This window comes from Dermacentor albipictus, unplaced genomic scaffold, assembly GCF_038994185.2.
Source record: "Dermacentor albipictus isolate Rhodes 1998 colony unplaced genomic scaffold, USDA_Dalb.pri_finalv2 scaffold_33, whole genome shotgun sequence".
NCBI lineage: Eukaryota > Metazoa > Arthropoda > Arachnida > Ixodida > Ixodidae > Dermacentor > Dermacentor albipictus.
Genome location: NW_027225587.1, coordinates 1,527,388 through 1,554,040, shown reverse-complemented (window position 1 = coordinate 1,554,040; position 26,653 = coordinate 1,527,388). Strand labels below are relative to the sequence as shown.

The 26,653-nt window shown below is 44.2% G+C and overlaps 1 protein-coding gene across 1 annotated transcript in view; it reads left to right on the top strand.

Moving 5' to 3' along the window:
* Positions 1–1,174: 1,174 nt before the first annotated feature.
* LOC139052767 (nose resistant to fluoxetine protein 6-like) overlaps positions 1,175–26,653 on the top strand; it is a 58,075-nt gene continuing 32,596 nt past the window's right edge. Inside the window, exons 1-8 of the mRNA XM_070529847.1 lie at positions 1,175–1,283; positions 2,483–2,691; positions 6,793–6,904; positions 8,845–8,929; positions 11,659–11,747; positions 12,786–12,965; positions 17,049–17,142; positions 17,381–17,467. Of these exons, the coding sequence (XP_070385948.1) occupies positions 1,175–1,283; positions 2,483–2,691; positions 6,793–6,904; positions 8,845–8,929; positions 11,659–11,747; positions 12,786–12,965; positions 17,049–17,142; positions 17,381–17,467 (965 nt within the window). The remainder of the gene's footprint in view (positions 1,284–2,482; positions 2,692–6,792; positions 6,905–8,844; positions 8,930–11,658; positions 11,748–12,785; positions 12,966–17,048; positions 17,143–17,380; positions 17,468–26,653) is intronic.

The window sequence follows — 26,653 nt, the reverse complement described above, 5'->3', positions numbered from 1 at the left end:
ACGCACGATGTATGGGATCTTGAATCTTTGAGCACAGTCCTTATTAGCCGTGAGATGCTGGCCACCACAGAGCTTACACTGGGGGTGCACTGATGCTGCTCATCGGGACTAGGGGCACCACAGCCACGGCAAATAGCGTCAGCTGGATTGGGACACACGTCGGCGCGATGACCGAGGCGGCCGCACGTATAGCACACGTCGAGTTGCTTGCGGTAGAGTGAGCACTGCATGAGTAACGGTCCATACCTGACAAAGTTCGGTACACGATGCCCGTCGAACGCGACGATGACCGTGCCGGTTTGAGCTATTCTCTTCGCTGCTAAGGCGAGTGGATTATTGGTGTTGACAATCTTGGCATCGATGATGTCAGGGCCGTCTTGAAGAGGGATGTTGCGGATCACTCCCTTGCACGTGGAGTGCGGGGCGGTCTCGTAGGCACTGAGCTCATATACCTTGCCCGAGATGAGCATCTGCTTCATCCGGACGTAGCGGTTCGCATTCTCGCGCTTGGGAGTACTAGCAACCATATTATTTTGCTGTAGATTCGGGCATAGAGTATCATGGCATAGATCTTCCTGACTGATGCCAGCGGCGGCGAGTATTGCGTCAGCCACCGTAACAATGCCAATCTTGGAGATATTGAGTCCACCTCGCGGCCTGATCACAATCTTGATATCATCTCGAGGAAGTGAGGGCATTCGTCCCGCTCGTATCACTCTGGATTTTAGCGCAGCACCGCCTGATTTGCCACGTCGCGCTCCCGGCTGGGGCGATAGCGCATTAGTGTCAGCCGTGCGTGTTTTGGCGCCAACTCTTCTGGCCCCCGCAGACTGCCAGCCTTGATCTTGGGTAACCTCGTCCGGGGAGATATCCTCCCCCGGCACTTGATACTCCATCTTGAGTATGAAGCGTACCCCGCCTTCAAAGGGCCAGTATGCGGCGGGCAGATGGTTCACGAAGCGAAAAGCTCGGTCTCAAAGCTCGGGCACGGGCAGGAGGCTCGTGGCCGAGGCGCGAGGCGCGTGGCCTCGGGGAGCAAAGCTTGGCAATCGTCCGTAGGCTTAGCTCGGCGGCCGCCGCCTTGCTGCTGTCAAAGCGTGTAAATATGTGAAAAAGAAACTCACAGCGCTGCGGATAGTCTCTCTGAATGCCGCTTTTCGAGCTGCGTCGAATAATGCAGACGTTCTGGCGCTTCCGGGTTGCAGTCCGCAGGAAGTACGCGTTGAATCGGGAGCTCATGTGGAACAAGTCCGCTGAGTTGGCCCCCTTGCGGAGGAGCCTATGTGAACCATAGATGCACATTTCATTTCCTTTACATAACATGTGTGGCACCACTGTTGCTGGATATGTTGCGTCGGCCTGTCTCCGGTGACCTTGCTTTCAGAAAACAGTGAGTCGCGTGACAAGCTTCTTCCTCCTCGTCTAGTGTTCCTGCTCTAAACCCACAAATGACGCTTGCTGCCTGCCATTCAGTGTTGACCGAAGACATTTAGCGAGAAGCTTCGCACTCAATACTGAAACTCGGCAAGAAAAGCATTCTTTTTTGGTATGACCCGCCATGGTTGCTTAGTGGCTGCAGTGTTGGGCTGCTAAGCATTAGGTCTAGGTAACAAATCCTGGCCACGGAGGCCGCAATTCATTGGGAGCGAAATACGAAAACACCAGCGTACTTAAATGTAGGCGCGCGCTAAAGAACTCCAGGTGGTCCAAATTATTCCGCAGTCGCCCGCTACGGCGTGCCTCATAAAGAAATTGTGGTTTTGGCACTAAAACCACATAATAATGAAATGATGAACTTTTTTGGTGCGTTGCCCGTAGGCAACACTCGTGAATAAAGGGTTAACGTTCTCAGTAGCGGAAATGATCAGCAGGAGTACCTGCAGAACATTCCAACGGCCGAGAACGTAGGCGGCCGACAATGCTTATTTACAGTAGTCTGGCACGTGCCGCGACAGGGCGTTATGCCCGGTGTAGGTATCTGGGCAAGCGGCTCATGTCGCATGACGGTGCAAATGCCCTGTCGCGGGCCAGTCTCGCTGCAGCCGACCTTGTTCATCCATCGCACACTTGAGAGCAGCACAGTAACAGTGCGTAAGCGCCCCTTCACGTGGTATTTTTTTTTTCATCTTTCGCGGGCTTTCCTTGAAACGCGGAAAAAGGACCACGTGAGATATATCGTGTTGGAAACATTTTATTGAGAGGTTTCTCAAGGGGGTCTACAACTATGCGTATCACACTTGTGGTCTGGAGCCAATACTTAAAAAGTTCGTTAATTAAACATAACTAATCCGTTGGCTGAAGGGAAAATAAAAAATAGTCTAACTCTAGGCCACTGCCAACATTATGCATTCTGTTCAACTCGCGTGCGGTGTGCCTTTCATTTTTAAAACTCTGATTCAAGTTATATGGAACACAACCTGTATATACCAGAAATACAGACATTCATTTTCTTTTGTGTATCTACGGCCGCAATTTGGCGCAGTGATTGACGCAACGGCAAAGTATCCAACGGGCTTCCTCCAGGTCAGCTTGGCCGAAGTGGGTGCCTACGACGAATGCATCGAGACTGTGGTACGCGACGACAACGGCATCGAGAAAGTACGCGGTCTGTTCTGCAACGTGCATGTGCTGCTCAGAGACGTTTCTTTCATCGACGAGATCGTACCAGCCTTGGCATTCTCTCACGAACGGGTCAGTCGGCTTTCTTATAAGTTGTCTTTCGGTCTCTGCCTCGCTTCCTGCCATGTTTTGCTGGAGTGCTCCTTTCTTTTGGTTGGGTTGGGGGGAGGAGAGTAAGCAGCGGCTAACACTACGATGTATGTACAACCATCAGAAATATGAGACGGCATGCTGAACTTGTTTTTAAGAACTAATAACTCCTTACATCCGAAAGAGACTGAGAAATAGGACATAAGTGACAGGAAAGTATATCATAATGAATGTTCCGTTGGCTACCAAGAACTCTAGCGTAAATGTGTACTAAGAGCCTTAATTTCACCTGAACTATTGCCCCTTCGAGAAATTGGACGTTCTACAACACTTTCAAGCCACTAATATCACCTGCGGAAAGTAAATCTGGGTCTCCTTTAATTGTTTCTTAGCAATGACAGGAAGACCCCTTGTCGCGTTAGATAAGTAATTTGTTTCTTATTTCGTGCTAAAGAGCCTGCGTAGGCTTTCTGCAGTGGCCGTGTCTTGAGTCAGCAGCTACACTAGAGAGAGCACTTAGAAGCGCCGGTGTTTACGGATAGACCAGGCTAAAGACTTCGTGCGGTTAATCATGGACATTTGGTTGCAGGAGGCACTTCTGCAGTTTATATAAGAAGCAGGCCTCCGCGTACTAATTCGTTTACATTATGCCGCGCTGCATTCCATGCGTAAATAAAAGCTTATTTTTTCCAGACTGAGCAATAAAAGATGAAAAGAACTATATATTTCGAGTATGGTTTTATTGACTATAGGGTCACAAACTACACGGCAATTTAACATTTTTTTTCTAATCCCGTGGTTCGTAAAATCTTGACTCTCATTTTCATAGTCGCCACTATAGCTGCCTCAAGAGCGAGAGCACAGCAATACCGTTGGCAACATTACAGAGTGTATGCGTCCGGCTCCCGCCTGGTTTTGCACCCAGCCGTCATATGTGTTTCTTTGTGGAAGCGAATATGTTTATCTGGCACATGTTCCCATCCCGGGCAAGAATGTTTGTTATAATGGCCCCACCCAAACAAGAATGTTCGCAATTTCTGAGCACGTGCAAAATGAGTTGTATTTTTTGTCATGCTGATAAATTATATTATACAGAAATGTAGGTGCTGTCAATTAGGAGCTACTATGTTACGCCAGAAGAATTCCGTGTGCTCTATTGTCTGTCTGCGCTAATAAGTGCCCAGGGCTGACGAAATCAGTTTCCATTGTTGCACAGGGCATTGGAAATTAATAATAATAATAATAATAATAATAATAATAATAATAATAATAATAATAATAATAATAATAATAATAATAATAATAATAATAATAACGCACGCCATACGACAACCAAGACACGACGGATATTTTGGCCCTCCTAGCCCCAATTACGTTATAGGGCATCATTGAATGCGTCCGCGACCATTTGTCTAGTGCATACGGCCCTTTCCTGGTAAACACCATCAGTAGCTTCCTATATACAAGCTTAAAGCGCAAGTCACGCGATTTCGCACGTGTGCTATAGCTCCATAAAAGAGCGCGAGTTGAAAACCGAAGGCTTAAGAATGCAAAAGAGTGCAAAAGAGTGTAATATGGACTGGTTTGGAGATGTTATAGGCAGTTGGAGCAAGAGCGTATAGGATAAGAGAAGTGCTTTGTCCAGTCATTGTTTGTCGTGTCCAATGCGTCGTTACTCCAGTTAGCTTAAAAAGGCAATGCGGTAGAATATTTTAATAAGGCAAAATGGTAGAATATTTTTCTTATGGTCATAGTTTGCACGCGAAAATATCCTGCGCTTCGGCCTCCTCCTCGCTTACGGTAGCTGATCGGAAAGGCTCAAGATACGCGCTTACTTTATTTATTTCCCATATCTACGAGGAATTAGGAGGCATATTAAAGGGATTTTGTATTAAAGAGGTTTGTGTAAATGTACAGGCGCGAAAAAAAAAATTCTTAAGAGAGTTAGGCAGTTTCGAATGTTTAGTGCGGATCTACATGTCCGTTATACGCCAACATCATTGTGGACGAGTGCTTAACTTTAAACAACAAGCGCACTCAGCTGCAGTGCTACGAGATTGTAATGCAATGCAATCCTACATTTCGCGGTTAAATAACTGCACAAACACTTCAGTTTATAGCAGTGTGCCAGATAAGAAACGACAAGAAAGGGGATTAACCGAGGGGCCCAAGTTTTATTAGTCATATCCTAGAAGGGAACAAACACTGACACCAAGGACAACATAGGGGAAATTACTTGTGCTGAATAAATGAAATAAGGAAACGATAAATTAATGGAACTGAAAGTGGATGAAAAAACAACTTGCTGCAGGTGGGGAACGATCCAGCGAGGGTTGATGGATCATTCCCCACTTGAGGCAAGTTGTTTTTACATCCACTTTCATTTCCATTAATTTATCGTTTCCTTATTTAATTTATTAAGTACAAGTAATTTCCCCTATGTTGTCCTTGGTGTCAGTGTTTGTTGACATCTTGTGATGTGCCAGATAAGGGTATGGTAAACAACAGACTAACGGCAATCGCACCCTTAAGGGTGTTTTCTCGTGTCTTATAACTCACGCTCATAGAGCCATATAAAAAGGGTGTTTAGGCGAAATAATACACCCATTTGAAAGGATTACTTTTTTTGAAATAGCAACTTTTTCCCCAATGTATCTGGCCGAAATGCACACTACGTTTTATTTTTACCGTGATATGTTTATGCTATCACTACCCTAGTCTTCCGGACGTCCGCCGAAGTAATCCCGAAGTGTTTTCCGTGAAGATAAAGCAACCCAGCCTGAATTTGAACTAGAGTGTACTAGAATGAACAGTCTAGTGCACTCTAATTCGAGCTGTGGACGTACAAATGGCCAGCCGGAAGTGTAACCTCTCGACCACTTTCCACTTCTCTCTTTCCACTTCACTAAAGCACCTCCATTCGCGCGGCGCCGCTGCTTTTGCTAAGTGGCGCCAACCTTTGATGTGCACCGCTGTTCCCTAATTCATCGCTTATACCAGCTGCCCTGCGGGGGTTTCCACTTCCGGTTGTTCCACATCCGGGATTTTCGGTTCCTGAATTTTCGCTTGTTGCCCGCTTGCACCTGCGTGCGGCAGTGACGTCGCTTCCGTCTAAAGTCAGAAGCTGGGACTACGTAAGTTCGGCTTGACGCCGTAATCTGAGGGAATGAGGGAGAGAGAAGCGCGGAGGAGAAGGGCAGGTTTACGGTACTTAAACTTGTCGGCGAAAACGTGTATGCAGAGGCTGTACGCTTCGCCACCAGGGACGCTACGTGCATGAAGCAGCAGGTGGACATTTATAGTCTACAGGATCATATGACATGCTCGAACAATGGTTTGGCGCAAACCACTGAGAAATATACATCTAAGGCTTTCTATACTTGCTTTAACTGTTGAGTGCCCGAGCACCCTTAAATTCTGTAATATGTGTGTTTCGCACAAATCCTCCTTTTAGCACTCTAAATTTAATGAAAGGGTAAAATAAATGTGTTCTGCTAATGAAGGCAGCCGTTTTCGAAATTCTCTGAGAGTAAGGGTATAAAAATGGTGTTTACACACCCAACTCACCCACTAGGGTATGATTTTTCGAAATGTATTTTAGGTAATGAATTGCAGAATGACATTTAGCCACTGTTTCTACCCACATGCACCAACTTTTCGTACAATAGAAGCAACCGGGACTTGTTTATTTTTTACCTTCTTTTCATTTGTTTTCTACATTTTTCGTTGAAGGAAACGCGGGGTTGATAAATACGAGAAAATTTAACATCCCAGAAGTGTCACTTTGACACACGAAACCACCCACAGTGCCTAAAATCAACCTCATGTACAATAAATAAATGCGACTTACTCGCTTGATGTGCACTGAGCATTACCATGAAATGTCTGCACACTTAGTAGCAAAGCAACATTGGAGGTAAAAAAAAAGTGAAGTCTTTCTTGCTAGGAGCTGGGGTGGAACGGAGCTCACCGTTTTTGCTTAGCATCGTAGATAAATTTTGTTCGAATGCCTGTGACCGAGACATTGTAAACCGGTAAATTATTTATGTTCGATTAACATCACGTCATATTTTTTTGTCCTAGGTCGAACATTTCAAGGGCTATCTGACAGATAAGAAGTTGACCGGCCTTCGCCTCGGCGTGTGTGTCATCAACTCGTGCAGCGAGCAAGACATCACCAACATAGCCCACGCGTGTGAGTTTTTGGAAGCGCTGTGCTTTAGAGACTGCTTTACTATTCCTCCGCGACATCTTGTTTACGGGGCCAAAATTCACAAAGATTTTCTTACGGTAACTCCGCCATTGGCTAGCCGTCTTCACAAATAATATGTCCCGCATCAGAATTTTCTGGAATTTTCTCTTACGAGAAACTCTAGTGCAATATTTTTTACCGCAGAAGCGGTTTTTGTCTAGGTTACCGGCAGGCTTCCGTTGAACCAATCCAACAAAAATTACATCACCTGACATGGCGGCATCTGGCCTGTCCAGGCCTGCCCAGGCCTGCCCGTTGTAAGCCGAACGGGTAGTCGTTTATAACCCATTAAAAAAATTATGGGCTTTTACGTGCCAAAACCACTTTCTGATTATGAGGCACGGCTTAGTGGAGGACACTAGAAATTTTCACTACCTGGGGTTCTTTAACGTGCACCTAAATCTAAGTACACGGGTGTTTTCGCCTCCATCGAAATGCGGCCGCCATGGCCGGGATTCGATCCCGCGACCTCGTTATCAGCAGCCCAACACCATAGCCACTGAGCAACGACGGCGGGTTAAAATCAATTCGTCCCCTTCGCGTGAAGCAAGCGATTTCGTAGATATTCGCTGCGCTTTATCTCCCTTCAGCAGTAATGTTCGGGCACTATCTTGGCGGTCTTCTTGCTATTGTTTCTCGATCTTAAAGGACGACTGCCTAGGCCATGGTCAAACACAAATAGCTCGCGATTTCACTGAAACGAAATAGTGGCGCCATCTATCACCGTTAGGGCAAAGGACCACGAAACCCGCCGCGCTGTCACAGATTACGCCACCGTCAGGTTGTTGAAAAATCGGCATCTGTTGAGTTATGTCACCGCAAATGACCAACACTCAAACGAGTTTGAACAGTTGAACTGAAACAGCACAGGGCTAAGCAGGAAAAACAAGGATGCCTTAAGTTTTTTTTTTTTTCATTTGAGCTGTTTAAACTCGCCTTAGCTTTGAACCAACTAGCTCAGGTAAGTACTATTCTGAGAAACACTTGCCATTGCCTCTTATTGGCGTTACGTCAGGCATCATCGACAACACACAGCGTTTTTTCTTACTTCGAATACTGTAAAAGAAAAACAGCTTACAAAATTTGTTTGAATTATATCACTAGTGAATAAGTATTGCCCAGGCGGACGTCATGTGCAAAAAAAATCGGAATTCATTTTTTAAACAAATTAATTACATCAATAACTTCTTAGTTAACAAGCTTCATGGCGCAGGTTAATATTGGGAAGTTGAAGGGAATCATCGTAAAGATCTGGTTACGGTTTCTACATTGCAAAATGATCATGTAGACTTGAAACAACTCGGGTCAAATTATGTACTCAAGTTGCCTGATCACACATGCGGCACCGCCATGAGTAGCTAGTGGTGCAACCTCCCCCCCCCATGCCTGTGGTGTAGTAGGGTAGCGTGAATGAAGCTTTGCCATACAGCAAAAATAAAGCGGTCTGCCACCCTGCAGTTAAAGTGACTATGCATCGAATCGGGAGGGGCGCAAAGCGGCAATCGGAACAAGCTCGTGGAACCACTACACAATGCTTTTCATTCGTAATTGCTATTACCTATTGGCTAGCCACCTTTGCTAACGGACACTCCAGCACTGAGAGTGGCTGAACTTTTCTTTTATGAACAATTTTAGTGTAAGAGGTTTTTGCGACTACGGGTCCTGATCCTTGCAAGGAGCAATATGGTTTAGTCACAGCAAGAAATAGGGTGTTTTCTCTATAAGCCTTTGCTGTTCAATAAAATTCTGAGGACGAGATGCAAGCAGATCGTTGATACAATGTGGTATTCTGCTATATAATGGAGCCTAAATGTATGTTTATAAAGGTAACGAAGTGAACTAAATAGCACAAGTTGCCAAATGAACGCGACTTTTCATTTCAGTGCTGGGAAGCTACGCGACATTCAACGTCAAGAACTGCGTGACAAGCGTGGACGAGGGGATAGACAACACTCAGGCATGGATTATGTGAGTGTGCCGCAATTACCTTGCAGTGGACCTTTTGTGGGCGAGGTGTGCATTCAAGTTGGAAAAAAATTATAATGCGTGCGGTATTGAGTACCAGATGCACTGTAGCAATTTAAATGAGGTCTAAAATACACCTCGTTGTAGCGTTCCACAGCCTTTGCCTTCAAATATTTTAGGGGTGTGTGAATATAGTAAAATTCCAATAACGTATCAAATACTGTCTTATGCGATTCGGTCCTCTAATACCACATTCACTACTCGATTTGGTCCTCGAATCGAATGGTCGCAATTCGAAAATCGGAGTATTTTCGAATATTTTTCTAGTAATTTATGTCGTAGGCTGTACACGATCCGAAATGAAATTGAAGCAAAAATATCACAACTTTCATCCCACTCACAAGGGCTGTAACGTACTAGAGCATGCTCTGACAGCCAGACATGTCCGTCTAAACAACATCGTTCGCAATAAAATGCGATTTAGACATTGGGCGGTAAGTATTGTTTGCTATTATTTATAAATGTAGCACCTTTGTCCTCTCAACGGATTAAATAAGAATACGTTACATTGCAGCATCGGATTAAATAAGAATACGTTTGACTGCAGCACACTTTTTCCGCAGGGTGTCGCAAGTGTCATGCACCGAGATTTAAAGAATACGCAAATGCCACGTGGCTAGACAGAACGAAGGTAATGTTGTTTGCCATCGCTTGGAGATATTCAGATTACTTTTTGCATTCCGCGTAATTACATAATCAGGGTTAATTAATTAACTTCTCCAATATTATTATTGGATGAAAAGTGTCAATTAGAAACTTATAGAGCAACACAAAAAACTCCCGATACAGCTTTTTGTTGCTTGATACGAGCTACATAAAACAGTTTTTCTGACCGTGAAAGCAGCCCGTGAATACACGCAAGATTGCCGCGTGACTGGCCGCTCGAGGCATCTTGCTTGTAGTACCGGGCTTCTTTCACGCTAGGAAAAAAGTGCTTTTATGTAGCACGTATTGAGCAACAGAAAAGTGTGTCGGGAGTTTTTTATGTTGCTCTACAATTTTCTCATTGACACTTTTCCTCTAATTTTAATATTTGAGAAGTTGAATACATAATTATGACTTAATATGTAATTAGGTGGACTGAAAAAAAAAATAATCCAGGTATCTCCAAGTGAGGGCAAACAACATTACCTTGGTTTTGCCCATTTACGCGCCATTTGCGTATTTTTTTAAATTTCGGTTCATGATAGTACCTAAGCCAACCTTCTATAATAGTGGCAACATTTGCCGCGACACTTCAAACTCAACAAAAAATTTCGGCTTTGTTTTTTCGTTATGCAATCGCCGCAGACGACGCGCATTTCTTGTTTAATCGCGAAGGCATACACAGAATAAAAAACAACAACTAAATTCTCGTATTTTACGGGCCCAATTCACGATACGATTATGAGGCACACCGTTGCCGGGGACTTCACATTATTTTGACCAACTGGTTTTTTTTATTATACGTCCACCTAAATCTATGCACGCGAGCACGCGAGTTTGTGCCCCGCGCCTTTATCGAAATGCGGCCGCCATGGTGGGGTCGAACCCATGGCCTAGATATGAGCACCGTAACTCCATAGCCACCGTGTGCCGCCGTGGTTTAGCACCTATTTTATATGGCCAAGGTAAACTTTATGAACATTTGTGATAATCTATGACCGCACATGTTTCGAACAGTGCTATTTTAAGTTTGCGAGCAAATTGCTATGCAGCGTACTGGAAGTGTACTAAAGAAACTTTCTAATGTGTAGACCAGGATGTGAATATTGTTCGAGGAAACTAGTAAGACGGCTTCACATCATTCGCCAACTATGTGAAAAAATATTCCGCATTCCATTCTGTTCTATTCGGTATTGGCATTACATACGATTCATATTCGATTCCATTCGCTTCTCTTACTGTTCTATTCGTATTCGATGCGAATACGTAGTCATTGAATACGTAGTCAGTGGTCTGCCCGGTTAGTTCGTGATGTTCCGCCAAGGCGTTTGCGGCTGTGTAGAGGCGGCATCATTTTTGTGTTGCTTCAAACGAGGTTTAAAACTTTCGCCTCTCGCCGATGTACGACAGGTCACACTTTTTACATAGTACGTTGTAGATTACTGCAGGGCTGTCACTCTCCGCAAAAGCGTCTTTTGCAAGAACCACTGGTTGGCCAAGTTTTCGGGAAGGCATGTGGGCGATTTGAACACCATGGCCTGTGAAAATCCTTACAAGGGCCTTGTTTGTTCCCGCAGTGTATGGTACCACCGCGCACTTCGCTCCTATACGCCGTTTCACGGACCCGTCGCGGTGGCTTAGTGGCTAAGATGTTGCGATGCTAAGCTCTAGGTTCGCATTTAAATGTGGGCGAAATGCAAAAACGCCCGTGTTCACTGCATTGGGTGCACGTTGAAGAACTCCCAGGTGGTCTAAATTAAGCCGGAGTGCACCATTATGGCGTGCCTCATTACCATACCGTGGTTTTGGCACGTAAAATCCCAGAATTCATTCACGGCGAGGCTTGACTGAGTTGCGTTCCTCTCTTTTGAGCATTTGAGGAGATTAACTGTTGTTAATGTCACAGGTTCCTTGTCACAGCCTGTATCCTTGGCGAGTGCACGTTTTTTGCAATAGTATGTTACCTCGTCAGACGAGTTCTTGTCGAACACTTGACTATATTAGCGCTGTTCGTTATACGTTTTCAGAGCCGTCTTGGCGGTCCTCGCGACCGTCATTGTAGCTGCAACAAGCTTCGAGCTCCTCACAAGAAACTGGGACAAGGAGCGCAAGAACTGTACGTAGAAACAACGCATAGATTGCTGCGGTCGAGCTCAGTAGGTTTTAATTCGTTTCTCATTGACCAGCATGTCAAGGTGATTATGTCCGCTCTTAGGATTCGTCGGAACTTGTGCCTACGAAGCGGAGTTATCGTTATCACTCGGAGTTGTGATGCCACTTATGTAGACGGTGATTTGCAACTGATCAAAGAGATAATCTCGTGTTGTAAACTTGAAATTTTGCCGACGAAGGAGGTAGGATTGCATCACATAACAGAGCAACCGTACTTCTTTCGTCTAAGCTTGCGCTCTCGTGCGAAACTCCTTTGGTTAATCAATAACCTTGTGCTACGAATTATTGACGAATGCACGCTATAGCGTTGCTTTCTAACCTGATTCCAGATGGTCATGATTCAGTGCCTGGACAAAGGCAAATTTTTCTTCTCTTGCCTCTTGTTCGCGTAGCTACATCAGATCACTGATGAAGGCCGGTAAGCACCAGGGAAATTTTTTACATCAGCTAGACCAGCTCCTCGTACGGCTACTCGAGATGATGGGTTCATGATTCCAATCCGTTTTATTATGCCTTACGCTAGTATCATGCACGTGTTCTCTAGACCTGTTCAGCGGTGCAGCCGGCCCATGGTAAATCCAAACAGCAGCTCTCCTGATGGTGCCGCTTTCTGTCGTGGTTAACTGCCTTACCCTTATCAGTGTCAAAAAAATTTATTCTACACAACAACGAGTTTAAACTACACCTGCGATGACAGCAGCCACAGTTGAAAAATCTGTAATGATTCTCACCATCCAGTGCACCAAAATATAAGACATGAAAGTCTGACAGTGATAGGTAATAAAGTCTATTTCAGGCAGTCTTGGGATAATCTGTTACAGCTATCATCATGTTTACCTGTCGCAAGAAGCCGCAAAAGATGAAAAAGAAAAAAATTGGTTTAATTGAATCAACAACATTAGGGGCACAACAATTTCTGTTTATGGCGCCTTATTCTAGGCTGCCTCTTATAATTATGTTTGGTGATTTTTCTTCTATCCAGCCACTCGCTACAAGTGCCTCGTAGCATTTTCTCTCATAACAAACACGAGGCTCATCGTGGACATCAGCAACAACCAGAATTCTGATGGAAGATCATTGCGTTTTATACATGGCATCCGCTTCCTGAGCATGTTCTGGGTTTGCCTCGGACATTCCTACGGAACAATCGCCGACAATATAAGTAAGCCCTCTGTTGACTCTATTATTTGTTTGCACTTGAGTTTATAATGCCAGCTAAGTGAAAGTTTCAATCAGAACGTAAATTAAAAAGCGCAACGCCAATAGCCCGTCACAAATCGTGGATGGCTTTCTACGACAATAAACTTGTGTCACTCTTTATGTCGCCCTTTTTCCAGCACTATTCTGCACTTATTTGCCTGGCCCAGATGGTTTTTCAGAGAAGCTGTTCGTATAAAGGAGGACATATTTGCTGGAATCCATATCACCGCTAACATCTTACGGTGCTTATGCAGAGGGAAGAGGGTCAAAATATTCGAGAGGATACTTAACGAAAAAACGAAGAAATGTGAAAATAATGCGCAGAAGACTTCTGCAGCCTCGTAGAAACACAGCGCATTTTCCAGTGCAGCTGTTTCTTTCGAGAAGTTGCACTGTGAATTTTAATGGCCTGTAATTAAAGCGCACACTATAAAGCTTTGCCCGCATATGACTCAGTACATTGACTCTACTTCGTACAAGAACAAACTCTCAGACACATTGTATTCTCTTAGGACACCGGGTCAAAGACGAGCTTATAACGCTTGTATGACACCAAAATGAATCCACACACCTTCCTTAAGGATTGCACGAAGCATCAGGCATAACATTCCGCTCTTTTAGACGAAATTTGAATTCGATACCCCTGTCACTACTCCGAGGACAGCAGGCAAAACTCTACACGCTGTCACCATCGACATAGCTCACATAACCTAGATAGTTTACTCTCGGTGTCATGTTTAGTTATAGAAAATCGGATTAACTATGTACGCGCTTCATATAACACCCCTCACTCTTGCGCAAAGGTACACCCTTTGGTGTGTATATCTACCACACAACAATAATCGTCATCTGCTTTACTTGCGTTTCCTTTCTTGAAAACTTCACGCCCGCTACTTGTCTGTCGGGCATGCTATGTCATGCTGATAACGCGCATGCCGTCAGTTTACTGGGAAGTACCGGGCTCGCAGCGTTAAAGAAAGGAAATGCGGACGATTATTGTTGTGTGGCAAGATACGAGCCAAAGGGTGTAATCTTGTTTTAGAGTGCTTGCGAGGAAGAAAACGACCATTTGATAAGTGTTTTCAAAGCCTCAATTAATCTACACCTCTGAAACAGTGAGTCTAAGTTAGCAATAATACGGCCCCCAAATTTTTCCAATGTAACTTTACGGCCACCTTTGGGTCTCCGATAAAATTTTTAAGCGTTTTATCTAACGTCTCTTAACAAGCAGAAAACGAATGTAGGAGTAATTATTGAACCAACTACCACGCACACTTCAACATTTGCCTTCAAATAAACACTGACCTGCTTGTCGATTCCTCCAGCTATAAATTTGGTCCATGAGATCGTTCTTTTAGCACTCAGGCAAAACGCGCATACAACGTTTTCGAGCCCTTCTATAACCGCACTAGCCACTTCACTCTAGCATAAGCTATCCCGTCGACTTCGGCTGAATTTATTTATTTATTTGTTATTATACTCTCAAGGCCCGGGGACACCCAATTTATCATTCACAAACAGTTTTCTATGTTCCATAGGGTGAACCATTGATTTGTACTACTGTGATAACTGTAGTAGTTTAGAGACCGTGAAATGTTAGTGTATCTGCTTATCGTGACCAGAGATATCGTTTTGGCAGCCAAATGGGCATGGCAACTGATGTACCTGTAACGTTACGCGACATCTTAGGTCCCAAGCCCTGCCCTTCACAACAGCGACAGGCCTTGGGTTCTTTGTGGTCTTTCATTTCTTAAATTGGTCTTTTATAGTGAGAGCAGTTAAGAGTTCTAAAGTGGGGTTGCTCTGTCCGTCCGTCTGCCCGTTCATTGCGTTACGCTGATGAGAACCACTGCCCATACCGGCATTAGAATCGGCGTCAAGCCGCCTCCACAAGCTCTCCTTCACCATCGCCAGCAAGCCAAGAAAATAAAAATAAAACTTTGGGCTCTATAACATAAAGCTATTGCAAACTTTTCTATTCCAATTCTGCAATCAGCCCTCCGCCATTGGTCAAAAACTTTTTGGGACCACTCCCAGTTTGCCTGTCTGTCACGCGACGTCACGAAAACCGCGATAAATCTAATGTGATATGACGTGCACACACTGATTGTGCATGATTGTATTGAACAATAGAAAAATTGTTATTTCTGATTCGACGCCTTGTCGCCATTAGACATCGGTTATTAGTCAAAAGTTTTCGGGCTGCACCCACTTCACCTGCCTGCCACGTGACGTCACAAAACAGCGAAAACTGGCCGCGTCAAAGTGACGCGTACGCGTTAAAGATGCATGAATATGCCGAACAAAACTTAATTTTCTTCTGGATAGTCGCAGGGTGCCCCGTTCCGAAACGAATAAAAGATAGCTGCCGCTGATCGCTCAGGCACTGGCTACTCGCACCTGCCGGAGAGCATGGATTTATTCTCGTGTAATAAAACTTGTTGCGTGGCCGTGTAACGTTGTTTTCGAGCACTTTCGGCGCGTTTACGACCACGTTTTGCTAACTCTTCTTTTCTGAGGATCCCTTTTAGCGTCATTCTTAAGCTTCCGTTGCATGCCGCCGCGATTGTCAACGAGCCACCGTAAGCTAAGAACCGGAAAGCGGACCAATCACAGACACCTGCACCACCGTCTTCATCCGGTTATCGATTTTCAATGCAGTGGCTCAGCCCCGTTGAGTCTCTCTCCACTTGAGCGTACTCCTCGCCTCTTGTGAGCCAGTTTGATGGGACAAGCCGCTTAGTGTTCGTTTTTGTTATTCGCTTTTCAAGCAAACAAAAGTGACCTTCTATGCACGAGGAAAGCGTTTGATTGGTCTATTGAGACAACCCTGCGCGTGACCGCCCTATGCTTGCGGTGGCGGTTACGAAAATTTGACGTCAAGAGTTTGGGATAAAAACATATTGGAATAGTTTTACGTTATAGGACCCCTGTTTCATGTAATTTAAAGACCTGTGAAATTAAAAAAAAAACCCTTTGGGGCTGTCAAATCTTTTGCCATGTGTATGCAGTCTGCATACGAAAAAATCATGCAAACGTGCAAGCATGTCTATTAGGAGAGTGAATAAAAAAGAGAGGCCACATCTTGCAGCATTGACAAGTATACTGCCTCGTTTATTATGTACTTCTATTGCTACTTCCATCCGTTAATTTTTTAGCTTTAGTTTCTTGTCATTAGTTTGTTCTCTAACGGGTATTCATTGTCATCGTTTCTCGAGCAATAAAGAGTGCTTCACATAGGACTGAGAGCGATACATTTCTTCAACACTTAAATTATTAGCTTCAACTTGTTTGTGCAATGTTGCGATAGCACTTGCCGAATTTACTATGCACCTAATAAAGGTTGAAGAACTTTCTTTAATTTGATAAACTGTCTTTTGACCTATTAGATATAAGTTTTGTACTATGTGTTTGCGTTGTGTATTATGTAATCTTGTGTAGTGTCATTAGTGTTTTGTATTCGTATGTTGGTGTTGTTGTGTTGTTTTTCAGCATGCCTGCCTCTCCTGTTTATTTTGTACGTTTTTTTGTTGCATGGATGAAAGACCAAATTTTTCAACATGTTTAAAAGCTACGAGGGTGGATGTTTGGCGATGAAGAAAGGTTACAAGATGTCTATCCAGAGAGAAACTTCATCCGAAGCCAGCGACAGATGAAAAAAAAAAAGGCGCAATTTCACCCGAAAAGAGAAGCATTGAGTGCGATAGCGCATTAGAGGACAAAGTAAGGATAGTAGCTTTATCTGTGGTTTAAACTTGTAAGCATAGGCATATCAACTGATTTAACAAGCATAGTGTCACGCGTGCACAAGGAAACATGAACACATTTCACTCAATGACTGCGAAAATTCGCTGTCAAAACACTGCAGTCAGGAATCGCGGAAGCAGCAGTGAGCGAATCACCCTAGTCAAAATTCCATAATGTTTTTTTTCTCCAGGCTTACAACATGCTTACGGTATATATAAAACATTCTTTTATTTCATTTGAGCTTACGCCGATCACAGGCATGTTCCACATAATAATATCCTCGTGCTCTCTGTTTCAGCGAGGCTGATTAATGCTCTGCACTACTTCGAGCGTTGGGAGACTTTGATCGCACTTGGAGGTTTCTTGGCTGTGGACACATTCTTTTTCTTGAGGTAAGCTTTAGAACCTTCCTTCCGACAAGAAAAAAAATTCTCAAGTATGTTCTTCCAAGGTATTTTTAATGAGTTTTGAAGTATTACCAAAGAATAATACTAATATTTCATTGATGTAGAGCCTCTGTTTAAGCGCAGACTGAGCCAAACAGTCTTCACTAAAATTTCGGAGGCTATTGTTTACACTCTAGATGAATTAACCGATGTTTTCATTCTTGCTTTTCTGTGTTTTTTTCAGTGGATTTTTGCTATACTATGCGCTCATGAAGCAAACTAGGAATCGTGTTGTTGTAACCTTGGTGGCAATCATCAGACGATTCATTAGGTGAGTTGAAGAAAAAAGCATTACGTCAATATTTTGAAACCACTGCTTCTTATCACAATCAGGGTGACCTGATTATTAATAAAAGGTCGCGATATCTCATTTGTTCTCTCTTGATACGGAAATAAACCTGTCAGATGGCCACGTCGAAATATCATGAAATAATGAGAGCTGCAGGTCGACTGCGACCTGCTCAGTACTATAGCTGAAAGAGCCGGGAAAAGGACAGTGATCGCAGTTCAAGGATGATATTGGGAATTTTAGCTGAGCTTCTATTCTAGCTGGACTACCTAGAAGAGAAAAAATGAGAGCTATCGCGTTTGAAACGTGGCAAATCGTTCAGCAGTGATTTAACTAGACGTGTCTCAGGCTGGATCTTGAAACGCAGCCAATATGTGCAGCACTGCGGTATCCCATTCACTCTCATTTCCCTTCACAAGGTGACCGAAGGGAGAAAAGCCCCTGCGCAGGCATTCTCGCGTTGATTTTGTTGCACAACACAAATAAATAAATAAATAAATAAATAAATAAATAAATAAATAAATAAATAAATAAATAAATAAATAATGAGCCAAAGGGAGGTGGTGTTAAATAAGGAGGCTCTCACTGATAATTAAAATATATTATATTACACGTTATGCGAGTTCACTTTTCCATGAGTAACTGCACTACTCGGGTGTTGGAAGCACCCCTTTCCTGCAAAAATCGGCACTTCGTTGACGCCGATTCAAGTATATCGGTGCTTGCCTGAAAAGCTGCGCGATGCGCTTTCTTTGTCGGCATTCGGTTGTCGCCGTGTCATACGTTTCAACCAGGGCCGGCATAATGTGATGATTCATTCTCCTCCATTCGATTCTTCTTTATCATCCACCGTTCGCCACTGACTTATCTCTGTAATAACATGGCTTGAGCGCCACTCGGCCCACTATTGAAACGCGAGAAGGAATAGCATTGCTATATAGAATGGTTACATCCAAGTCCGAGAGTCCACTTTCATTACAATCAGCGTGTTGTGTTCATGTTTTAAATAGTTCTTGAGCGGCGTTCATTAATTTCGTCCAACCGAGTTTTCTTGGGTCGCGTGAGGAAATGAAATATTATATTCCGGTGTTTAACATGCCAAAAGAACGACCGAGTTGATTATGAGGCACGCCTTAGTAGGGCACTTTGAATTAAAAGCACCTGGTGTTCTTTAACGCGCACCTAATGCACGATACACGAGTGTTTTGCACTTCACTCCCATCAGAATGCGGCAGCGGTGGCTCGGAATCGAACCCGCGACCTCAAGCTCGGCATGCAGCGCAACTCTACAGCCACTGAGCTACAAGGGCGGGTGTTCCGCGATAAATAAAGGCGACAAGACGTCTAAACAGAGAGAAACTACATCCGACAACAGTGACAGAGGAAAAAAAAGTTGTAGTTTCGCTTGAAAGGCGAAATATAGAGTGCGATAGCAAATCAGTGCATAGCTATGTACGAAATAAGGATATTAGATTTATAGGGTATGTAAACATGTAAGCATAGGCGTACTAAATGATTTAACAAGCGTGGTGTCACGCGCGCACAAGAAAACAAGAACACATCTCACTCATGATTGCGGAAAAATATTGCAAAGAACCAACGCAACGCTAGACCCAGTACAAATCGCTTTGTTTTGTAAAAGATAGGCAACCTTTACACTCTACCAGGGTAGACTCCAAATAAGAGCTCAAGAAACGCTCCAACACTCATGCCTACTTGGTTTTGAAAGAGGACGCCCCATTGTGTTCTATCAATTCGCCTACCACTACAAACACTTCATCGTTGGGATTTGAGTAATAAGACTTCTCTATGTTCAAAGTAAAGGAAGTCCTGGCTCCTGGTAGGCCATGCTTTAACACTTCTAACAAGTCTGCTGAACTTCAGAGGAGCGAACGGTTCCGCTGGCTTCAAGGCGTTCAGATGACGCTTAAGGGAGCTGCTCACTGTTTTTTGCCAGGATCCGCCTTCTGTCACAATAGCTCTGAGAAGGCAGTCCACCTTACGGGTCTTCGCCGTGAAGAAGACTTGAAGACGGTCGTTACCGCACTCTTCCGCTGCCGTCGTCCACCATTCTTGGTTGCACTTCTCTAGCAATATCCCTATGTTCTTTTCTGCTTGGGCAGGTTTCATCGATGGAGGCCTAAAATGTTTTTCTACTGCTTTGAAGGTATTTTTTTTTTTCATTGAAGCGATCAGTGAGCTAAACAACAAAACCTCCCTCGTATGACTGCAGCAAGGTCAACCCATTTTGAGGGAAATGGTTCACCACTGGGTGGAAAATCTTTCTGTCCTGTCCCAACAACCGACTCAAGAGCTTGCGCTAATTGCAGTTTTAACTAGTTTGTTCACATTATGCCTGGACTTCATCGCTCTGGAATTCAGGGAGACGAAGTGTAGCGGCCTACGAGCCCATTGAAGCTAGGCACGAAACTTTGTTTTCCTTTTCCATCGGAGTGTCTACAACCGCTACGGCGGTCGAGAACAGATTTCCGGTGGCCGAGAACAGCGGCACGAGCCATATGACCCCCAGCGTGTTATGAGGCACATGAGTGCATCGCAGGAACGCGTCCAAGATTCTGGCAACACACACCATGTGCATGACATCATAAAGCCGGCATGGCTAGTCCTTGAAGATCAAGGCACTGACGGCGCGTCTCCGGTGAGCATGGTAGAACCCAGCCAAGGCAAGAGTAAGAGACCTCATCTTGAAGAGACACCCAATCAGGAGAGTGACAGTGCTTCAAACTATGACCGAAGCGATTATGAAGCCACTGAGTGTGATGAAGAACTTTTCAAATTCGTGACCTACTAAAAGAAAAGAAGTGAAGGAATCCTGGTGGTGTTCCGACCATCAGAACAAGGATGCAATTTTTGGCAAATGAATCCAAATCATGATGCATCAGAAATCACCTCAGCGGAAAAGGAAAAAGTTCAAACGTTTCGAGTAAACAGAGACGGCAGTTTTTCAGTGAGTGTTACTTCAGTGGCATCTGCGAAAAAATTGCTTTTATTGCACGAAGTGGCAGGACTAAGAGTTAAGCCCTATATAGAGCTTCGTACACTCAAAATGTCAAAAAGATTCCTCACGTGCCACTTCGGTACACTGAAGGGCAACTGCTCGAGCTTTAGAAAGATTTTGGAGCAATATAAGACCGCCGACAAGCAAGATACTACCGTCTGGAGGGTAGTACAATTGAATCGCGCTCTTTGCACAGTGTAATACTTCACTTTAGATGTGACAAGGCAATTTCTCAGAGTATCCACTTAGACTTTACCAGCCTCCCGGTGCAATACCTTGGTCATGGCTTGAGGTGTTATAAATGCCAGAGGTTTGGATGCCTGGAAAAAAACTGTCATGGGACACGTCGGTGTAAAATATTCTCCGAGAACCATGAGCATGTAGAATGCAAGCCTGTGAGACAGCCTAAATGTGCAAATCACGCGGGTAATCATACGCCTTCTTTATCAGGATGTCCACAAAACAAGTTCAAGTTCAAGTTTATTGTTATTGCATGTACAAGAAACAGGCTTACATAATATATACAGCATCAGGAGGTCCCAGAGTTAGAAACTGCCAGGGGTACCACCTGTCATTAGTGGGCACATAAGCATATTGGACCAGCAAGTAGAGGGCGAACAAAAAAGAACTAAAGAAAAAACGCGTCAAGAAATACAATTCGTGGGGAACAAGTTATAATAAATAGAAAACAATTACATATGTATAAAAACAGCGTTATACAGTACTATCACAATAAATAATCATAAGCAGGAATATCCAGTATTGTGTAACAAAAATGTGGCTCTTCTGCATATTACCAACAAAGAAAAATACAACGTGTTTTACAGAAAATTGAACCCTAATGATACAATAATAAAAGTAATGTAAAGAAAATGTAATAATTATGAAAATGTATTTATGACAAAAGAAAAGATGGTTCTGCTAACAGTATTCTTTTCATATTGTGTTTAAAAACTGCAATAAAAGAGATGACTTAATATTAGTAGGGATGTGATTGGCCGCATCCATGCTATGTAAACATGGGGCGCTATAACGTAAAACTATTCCAAACTTTTCTATTCCAATTGTGTACACGTGTACGTGTACACCAAACAAAAGAAAAGTAGTTATTTTTTATTCGACGCCTCTTCGCCATTAGCCCTCTGCCATTGGTCAAAAGTTTTCGGGCTGCGCCAACTTCACCTGCCCCTCACGCGACGTAACAAAACCGCAAGAACTCACCGCGTCAAAGTGACGTGCTTAAGATGCATTATGCAGATGCAGATGCATATTAAGATGCAAAGATGCATTAATATGCCCAACAAAACTGAATTTTCTTCTGAATAGCCGCAGGCTGCCCCGTTCCGAAAGGAATAAAACATGGCTGCCGCTGATCGCTCAGGCACTGGCTACTCGCACCTGCCGAAGAGCATGGGTTTATTTGCGTCTAATAAAACTTTCTACGTGGCCGTGCAACATTTTCGAGCACTTTCGGCCCGTTTACGACCTCGTCCTGCCAACTCTCCTTTGCTGAGGAACTGTTTTAGCGTCATTCTTATGCTTCCTTTTGCATGCCGCCGCGATTGTCGACGAGTCACCGCAAGCTCAGTAAGGGGAAGCGGACCAATCACAGACGCCGGCGCCACCCTCTTCATCCGGTTATCGATTTTCAGTGCAGTGGCTCGGCCTTATCGAATCCCTTTCCACTTGAGCGTGCTCCTCGCCTCTTGTGAGCCAATTAGATAAGACAAGCCGCTCAGTGCTAGCAATGTTATTCATTTTTCAAGCAAACAAAAGTGACCTCCTATGAGTGAGGAGAGCGTTTGATTGGTCTGTTCAGAGAACCCAGCGGGTGACCATCCGATGCTTGCGTCGGCGGTTACGCAAATTTGACATCAGAAGAATGGAATAAAAACATATTGGAATAGTTTTACGTTATAGGGCCCATGAATTATTTCATGGGAAGCAACCACGATAAAAGGAACCCCTTGCGAATATTGATGCAGTGAGCCCAGTGAGTAATCGCCAGTTTAGAGCAACTAGACAAAAATCAAAAGAACCATTGTATTCGTCAGCAGTAAAGCAGCAAGCCGCGCAAGGGTCTAAGAGATAGCGGAGTCATCCTTCTGCTACGGCCACTGAAGGCCACACATCACAACAATATCAGCGACCTAACCTGGGACAACCTCAACGATGTTCTCAGAACACCCCCCAGCGATCACCTCAGGCGGCGACTGGAACATCGACATGCATTTGATCACACGTCGCAAGTCAACCGATCGTCTCCACCGGCTTGGCGTCGATACGTGAAGAACAGCCCAGCGTCAAATCGAAACCAGCTCCTGGGGGTGGGCCATCCCGGGAAGCAAATGCCGCGTACGGGCCTACAATAATTTCATTTCCGACCGAAGACGCCGTCGAAGCCGTCGCTGGGTGCAAGTACTTCCAGTACGCTAGTTTCTGTGCCGGGAAAGCAATCACTTTTCGTGTCGCGCTTGGCCCCTTCGACGACTTTCGAGGAAATCTGTGCTACGCTAAACAATTCACCGACGATATCGAGACTCCCTAATATGTATTGGAGCACAGCTCTATACGTTGTTTTTCATTTCGCGATATATTGGCTGGCGTGGACACTCTGTATCTTGCGGCACATTGCAAACAGAGCGAAGTGTTGCGCCACTGCCTCACTAATCCGAAGATCGCTAGAGGCAGCGCGTGGGTGACGCCTGGGCTAGAGTCACAGCAGCCGCCGCAGAGAGACCTCCGCTCATGCAGCGCTTTGTTTCAATATATGGTACCGGTAGACGCGCTCGCCGCATGCCATCGGTGAACATACGACATCGCGCTACTATGGCGCCGTCTAGTAGCGTCGTCGCTGCAGAGCCCGTCTTGCGCGGCACTAGGCTTTTCTTCTCATGCTTTCACCATACCCTCCTCCTCCGAGTTCGCCTCTTAGTTCCGTTGTGTCCTCATCCTCTGCTTTCCTCCTCGCGCTCTTCGCTATCGCCGTCTATCATCGCCCGCTTCGCGTTCGCTTTTTCATCATTGGCTGCTAGTTCACTCGGTTACGCCGAATTACGGTGACTCAAAACCCAGGAACGGGCGCCTATGAGCTCTGCTCTAAAAAGTTAACAGCTATGTCAAGTGCCAAAAGCCCAAAGCGAAGGTCGAAAGTTACGTTTCCTTCCGGATCACAGTAAACGTGAACGTATTCCAAAAAAATCAGCTCAGAAGACATTTGACCAAAGTGTTGCATGTTCAGGTCATTTAACGGCTGACACGATGCATCCAGGGACACTAGCGATAAAATAATGTAATTTCTTTTCCAACCTCGTTAATGAAGTGTTCCATTTTTTAGCAAAAAGGTTCGTGGTCTACACACGAAATCCTTCTATTTCTATGAGAGCGTGCTATCCTGCACCTACTATGGTATTTGCTTTACTGAAACTTGGCTTTGCAACGGCTCACTGTCTAAGAATTCCTTCGCACCGGAATACGCACTTCATAGATGTGACCGCGTGTATGATGCGCGTGTTAAATACGGCGGTGATGGGCTAAATGCCATGCGGAACAATCTTAGCGTCATAAGGCGTGCGGACCTTGAAGCTGTGCTAGAAATGTTGTTGGCTGATATTGCTGTTAAGTGCAGCAAAAATTTGCTGCTCTGTGCAGCCTACTTTTTTCCTCACATAAGTAACGTACAGTATTTTGAGCATATGAATACCTAGTTGAGGTTATTGATGCTGCAAAATATAATGTCCTGGTAGCTGGCGATTCGAATGTTGCGTGTATTGTTTGGGATTCCTAACGGCCGAAATACGCATCTTTATCATCCCCTCGCTGTGATGCGCCGTTATTTTTATCGAATTACTTGCATTAACGCAGTTTAACACGGTTCAAAATACCGCTGGAAACGTTTTAGATCTGATTCTGGCTAATTTCTGCGTTTATGGTATTTCTGTTGCTGTTAGCAGTTTAGTTTCTGTTGATCAATGGCACGTTCCGCTCGAAATCGCAAATTTTCTAGAGGCGATTTCTAGAATTTGTCGTAGAGCGCGTAAAATGCGATCCTAAACGTTTCTGCACCTATGTAGGAAAGTACAGTTCTGAGTGGGTGGAGAGAGAGAGAGCACAACTTTGTTGATTGCCCAGGATGGGTTCAGGGATGGGGAAGGCTGGGAGTCCCTTCCTCCTCCCCTCAGCCATTGGCCAGGAGCCCCTGCTCCGTGGTGGCAGCCTGGGCCATCGAGACAGCCCGGGACTGAAGCTCGGCATCCGAGCTGAGCAGTACCGTCTCCACTGCCCCGTTGTAGTTACCATTTTTCTTGTTTTGTCTGTGGTGATGATTGCAGGGCGGGCCCAAAGTGAGCGGGCTGAGATTATTGTCGCAAATCATCCTTGGCCTCACATTCCTAGAAACTGGGACAATATGAACAATGTATTTGCTGAAAAATTTCCTTCGGTTTTCTTGAATCCAGCGCATGCTCCCAGCTCTGGTGATTGACAATGTAGTTGCAGTGACTATTTAAACATTTCATGTATTGCAGAACACGATATCGTTGAGGCCGTAAGTAAGTTCAAAGCAAAGCATTCACTTGCTTACGACCGAATAGCACGTTTGTCATCAAAGGCTCTTCTACTTTTATTCTTGCTTTGCATAAAAGTATCTTTCGGTCTTGTTGGAAGAATGAAGTAGTTGTGCCCGTTCATAAAAGTGGCACCATCAGCGAAATAAAAAATTATGGCCCCGTGTTCCTCTTGTCTCCGTTTGAAAAAGTGTTTGAAATAGCTGTTTATACATCTTTCGTTTTATTTAGCGCAAGACTAGCATATGCCAACATGGTTTTGTTCTTGGTAGGTCTGTGGAAACAATGCTTATTTCTTTTCTTGATGCTGCGGGACCCGCTGTTGCTAATAGACACAGTATACTTCGACCTGCCAAAAACATTTGATGTTGTTTTTCATAGCCTTCTTATCCATAAACTCTTGAGTTACGTCGTTAACCCCAGCCTGTACACAATGTATAAAGACTACTTGTACACTCGGTTAAATTACGTTCGCGTTGGTGCTAAATACTCTTTGACTTGATTCATGAATCAACTTTCAGTATTCCGCGAAGGTCTATCTTAGGCCTAATATTTTTAGATATTTTTGTTAATAATCTTTAAGAATATCTGCGGCATTCGCATCTCCTTTTGTACGCTGACGATATTAAACTTTACTGTGAAGTAGAATCAGCTAGGAATGCGAATTATTACAGGAACATGAGAATTCTGTCGCGTAGTGGTGTGCTTCCATCTTTTTGCGCATTAATCCAGGTAGGAGACCTGTTGTTTCCTTTCGAATAACATGTTCCAAGCATTGCCAATGCATCCTACAGTAAGTTAGGTCTCATATCAAGCATAACAAAAAACATTTGGCGAATGTCAACTGCATTGTTCTTTTGTATTCTTCTTTTGTCGGTGAGAAGTTACAGTTTTGTTCTGTTGTATGTAAATTTATTAATTTGACCAATGTGACAAAAATTGATGTGTTCGGTGACGTTTCATTCGTATCCTGTACGGTCGATATCTGGGACGCCATGTATGTTATGCCTATAAGTGTGTACCGCGAATATTTAATGTTAGACCCTCGGAAATAAGGCGGAAATATCGTGATTACTTATTCTTGTGTAAACTAATTCGCAACCACTTCTCCTGTCCGCGGTTACTGTCGGCTGTAACCTTCTGCGTGCCTCGCCAAAACTTGCGTAACCCGAGCATTTTCTACGTGAATTCAGCTTGCACCTCTAACGCTATAACAATTCCTGCAACACAGCAAAATACCTTGCGTTATGACCTTGATTTTGTTGGCCCTTGCATTTGCTCTTTATGGGACTTCTATTTCTAATTTAACTGAATTTTTGTTGCATCTTTTACTATTGTTCTTTCAGGTTTTCTCTTTTGTTTTCTGTTTTCCGTCCTTTGTGTAAAACAAGTGCACAAATCATAAGGCGTAGCGCTGTTGTTGGGCACTTTAGGAAATAAATGAAATGAAATGAATACTCAAAGCGCGCTGTATCAGTGACTTCTGAAAGTCCTACGAGACCGTGTGGGACCAGAACAGTTGCTATCCTTACTATACCGGCATAAAAAAAAAACAGAAAAGAACCTTGTACACCGCTTATGATA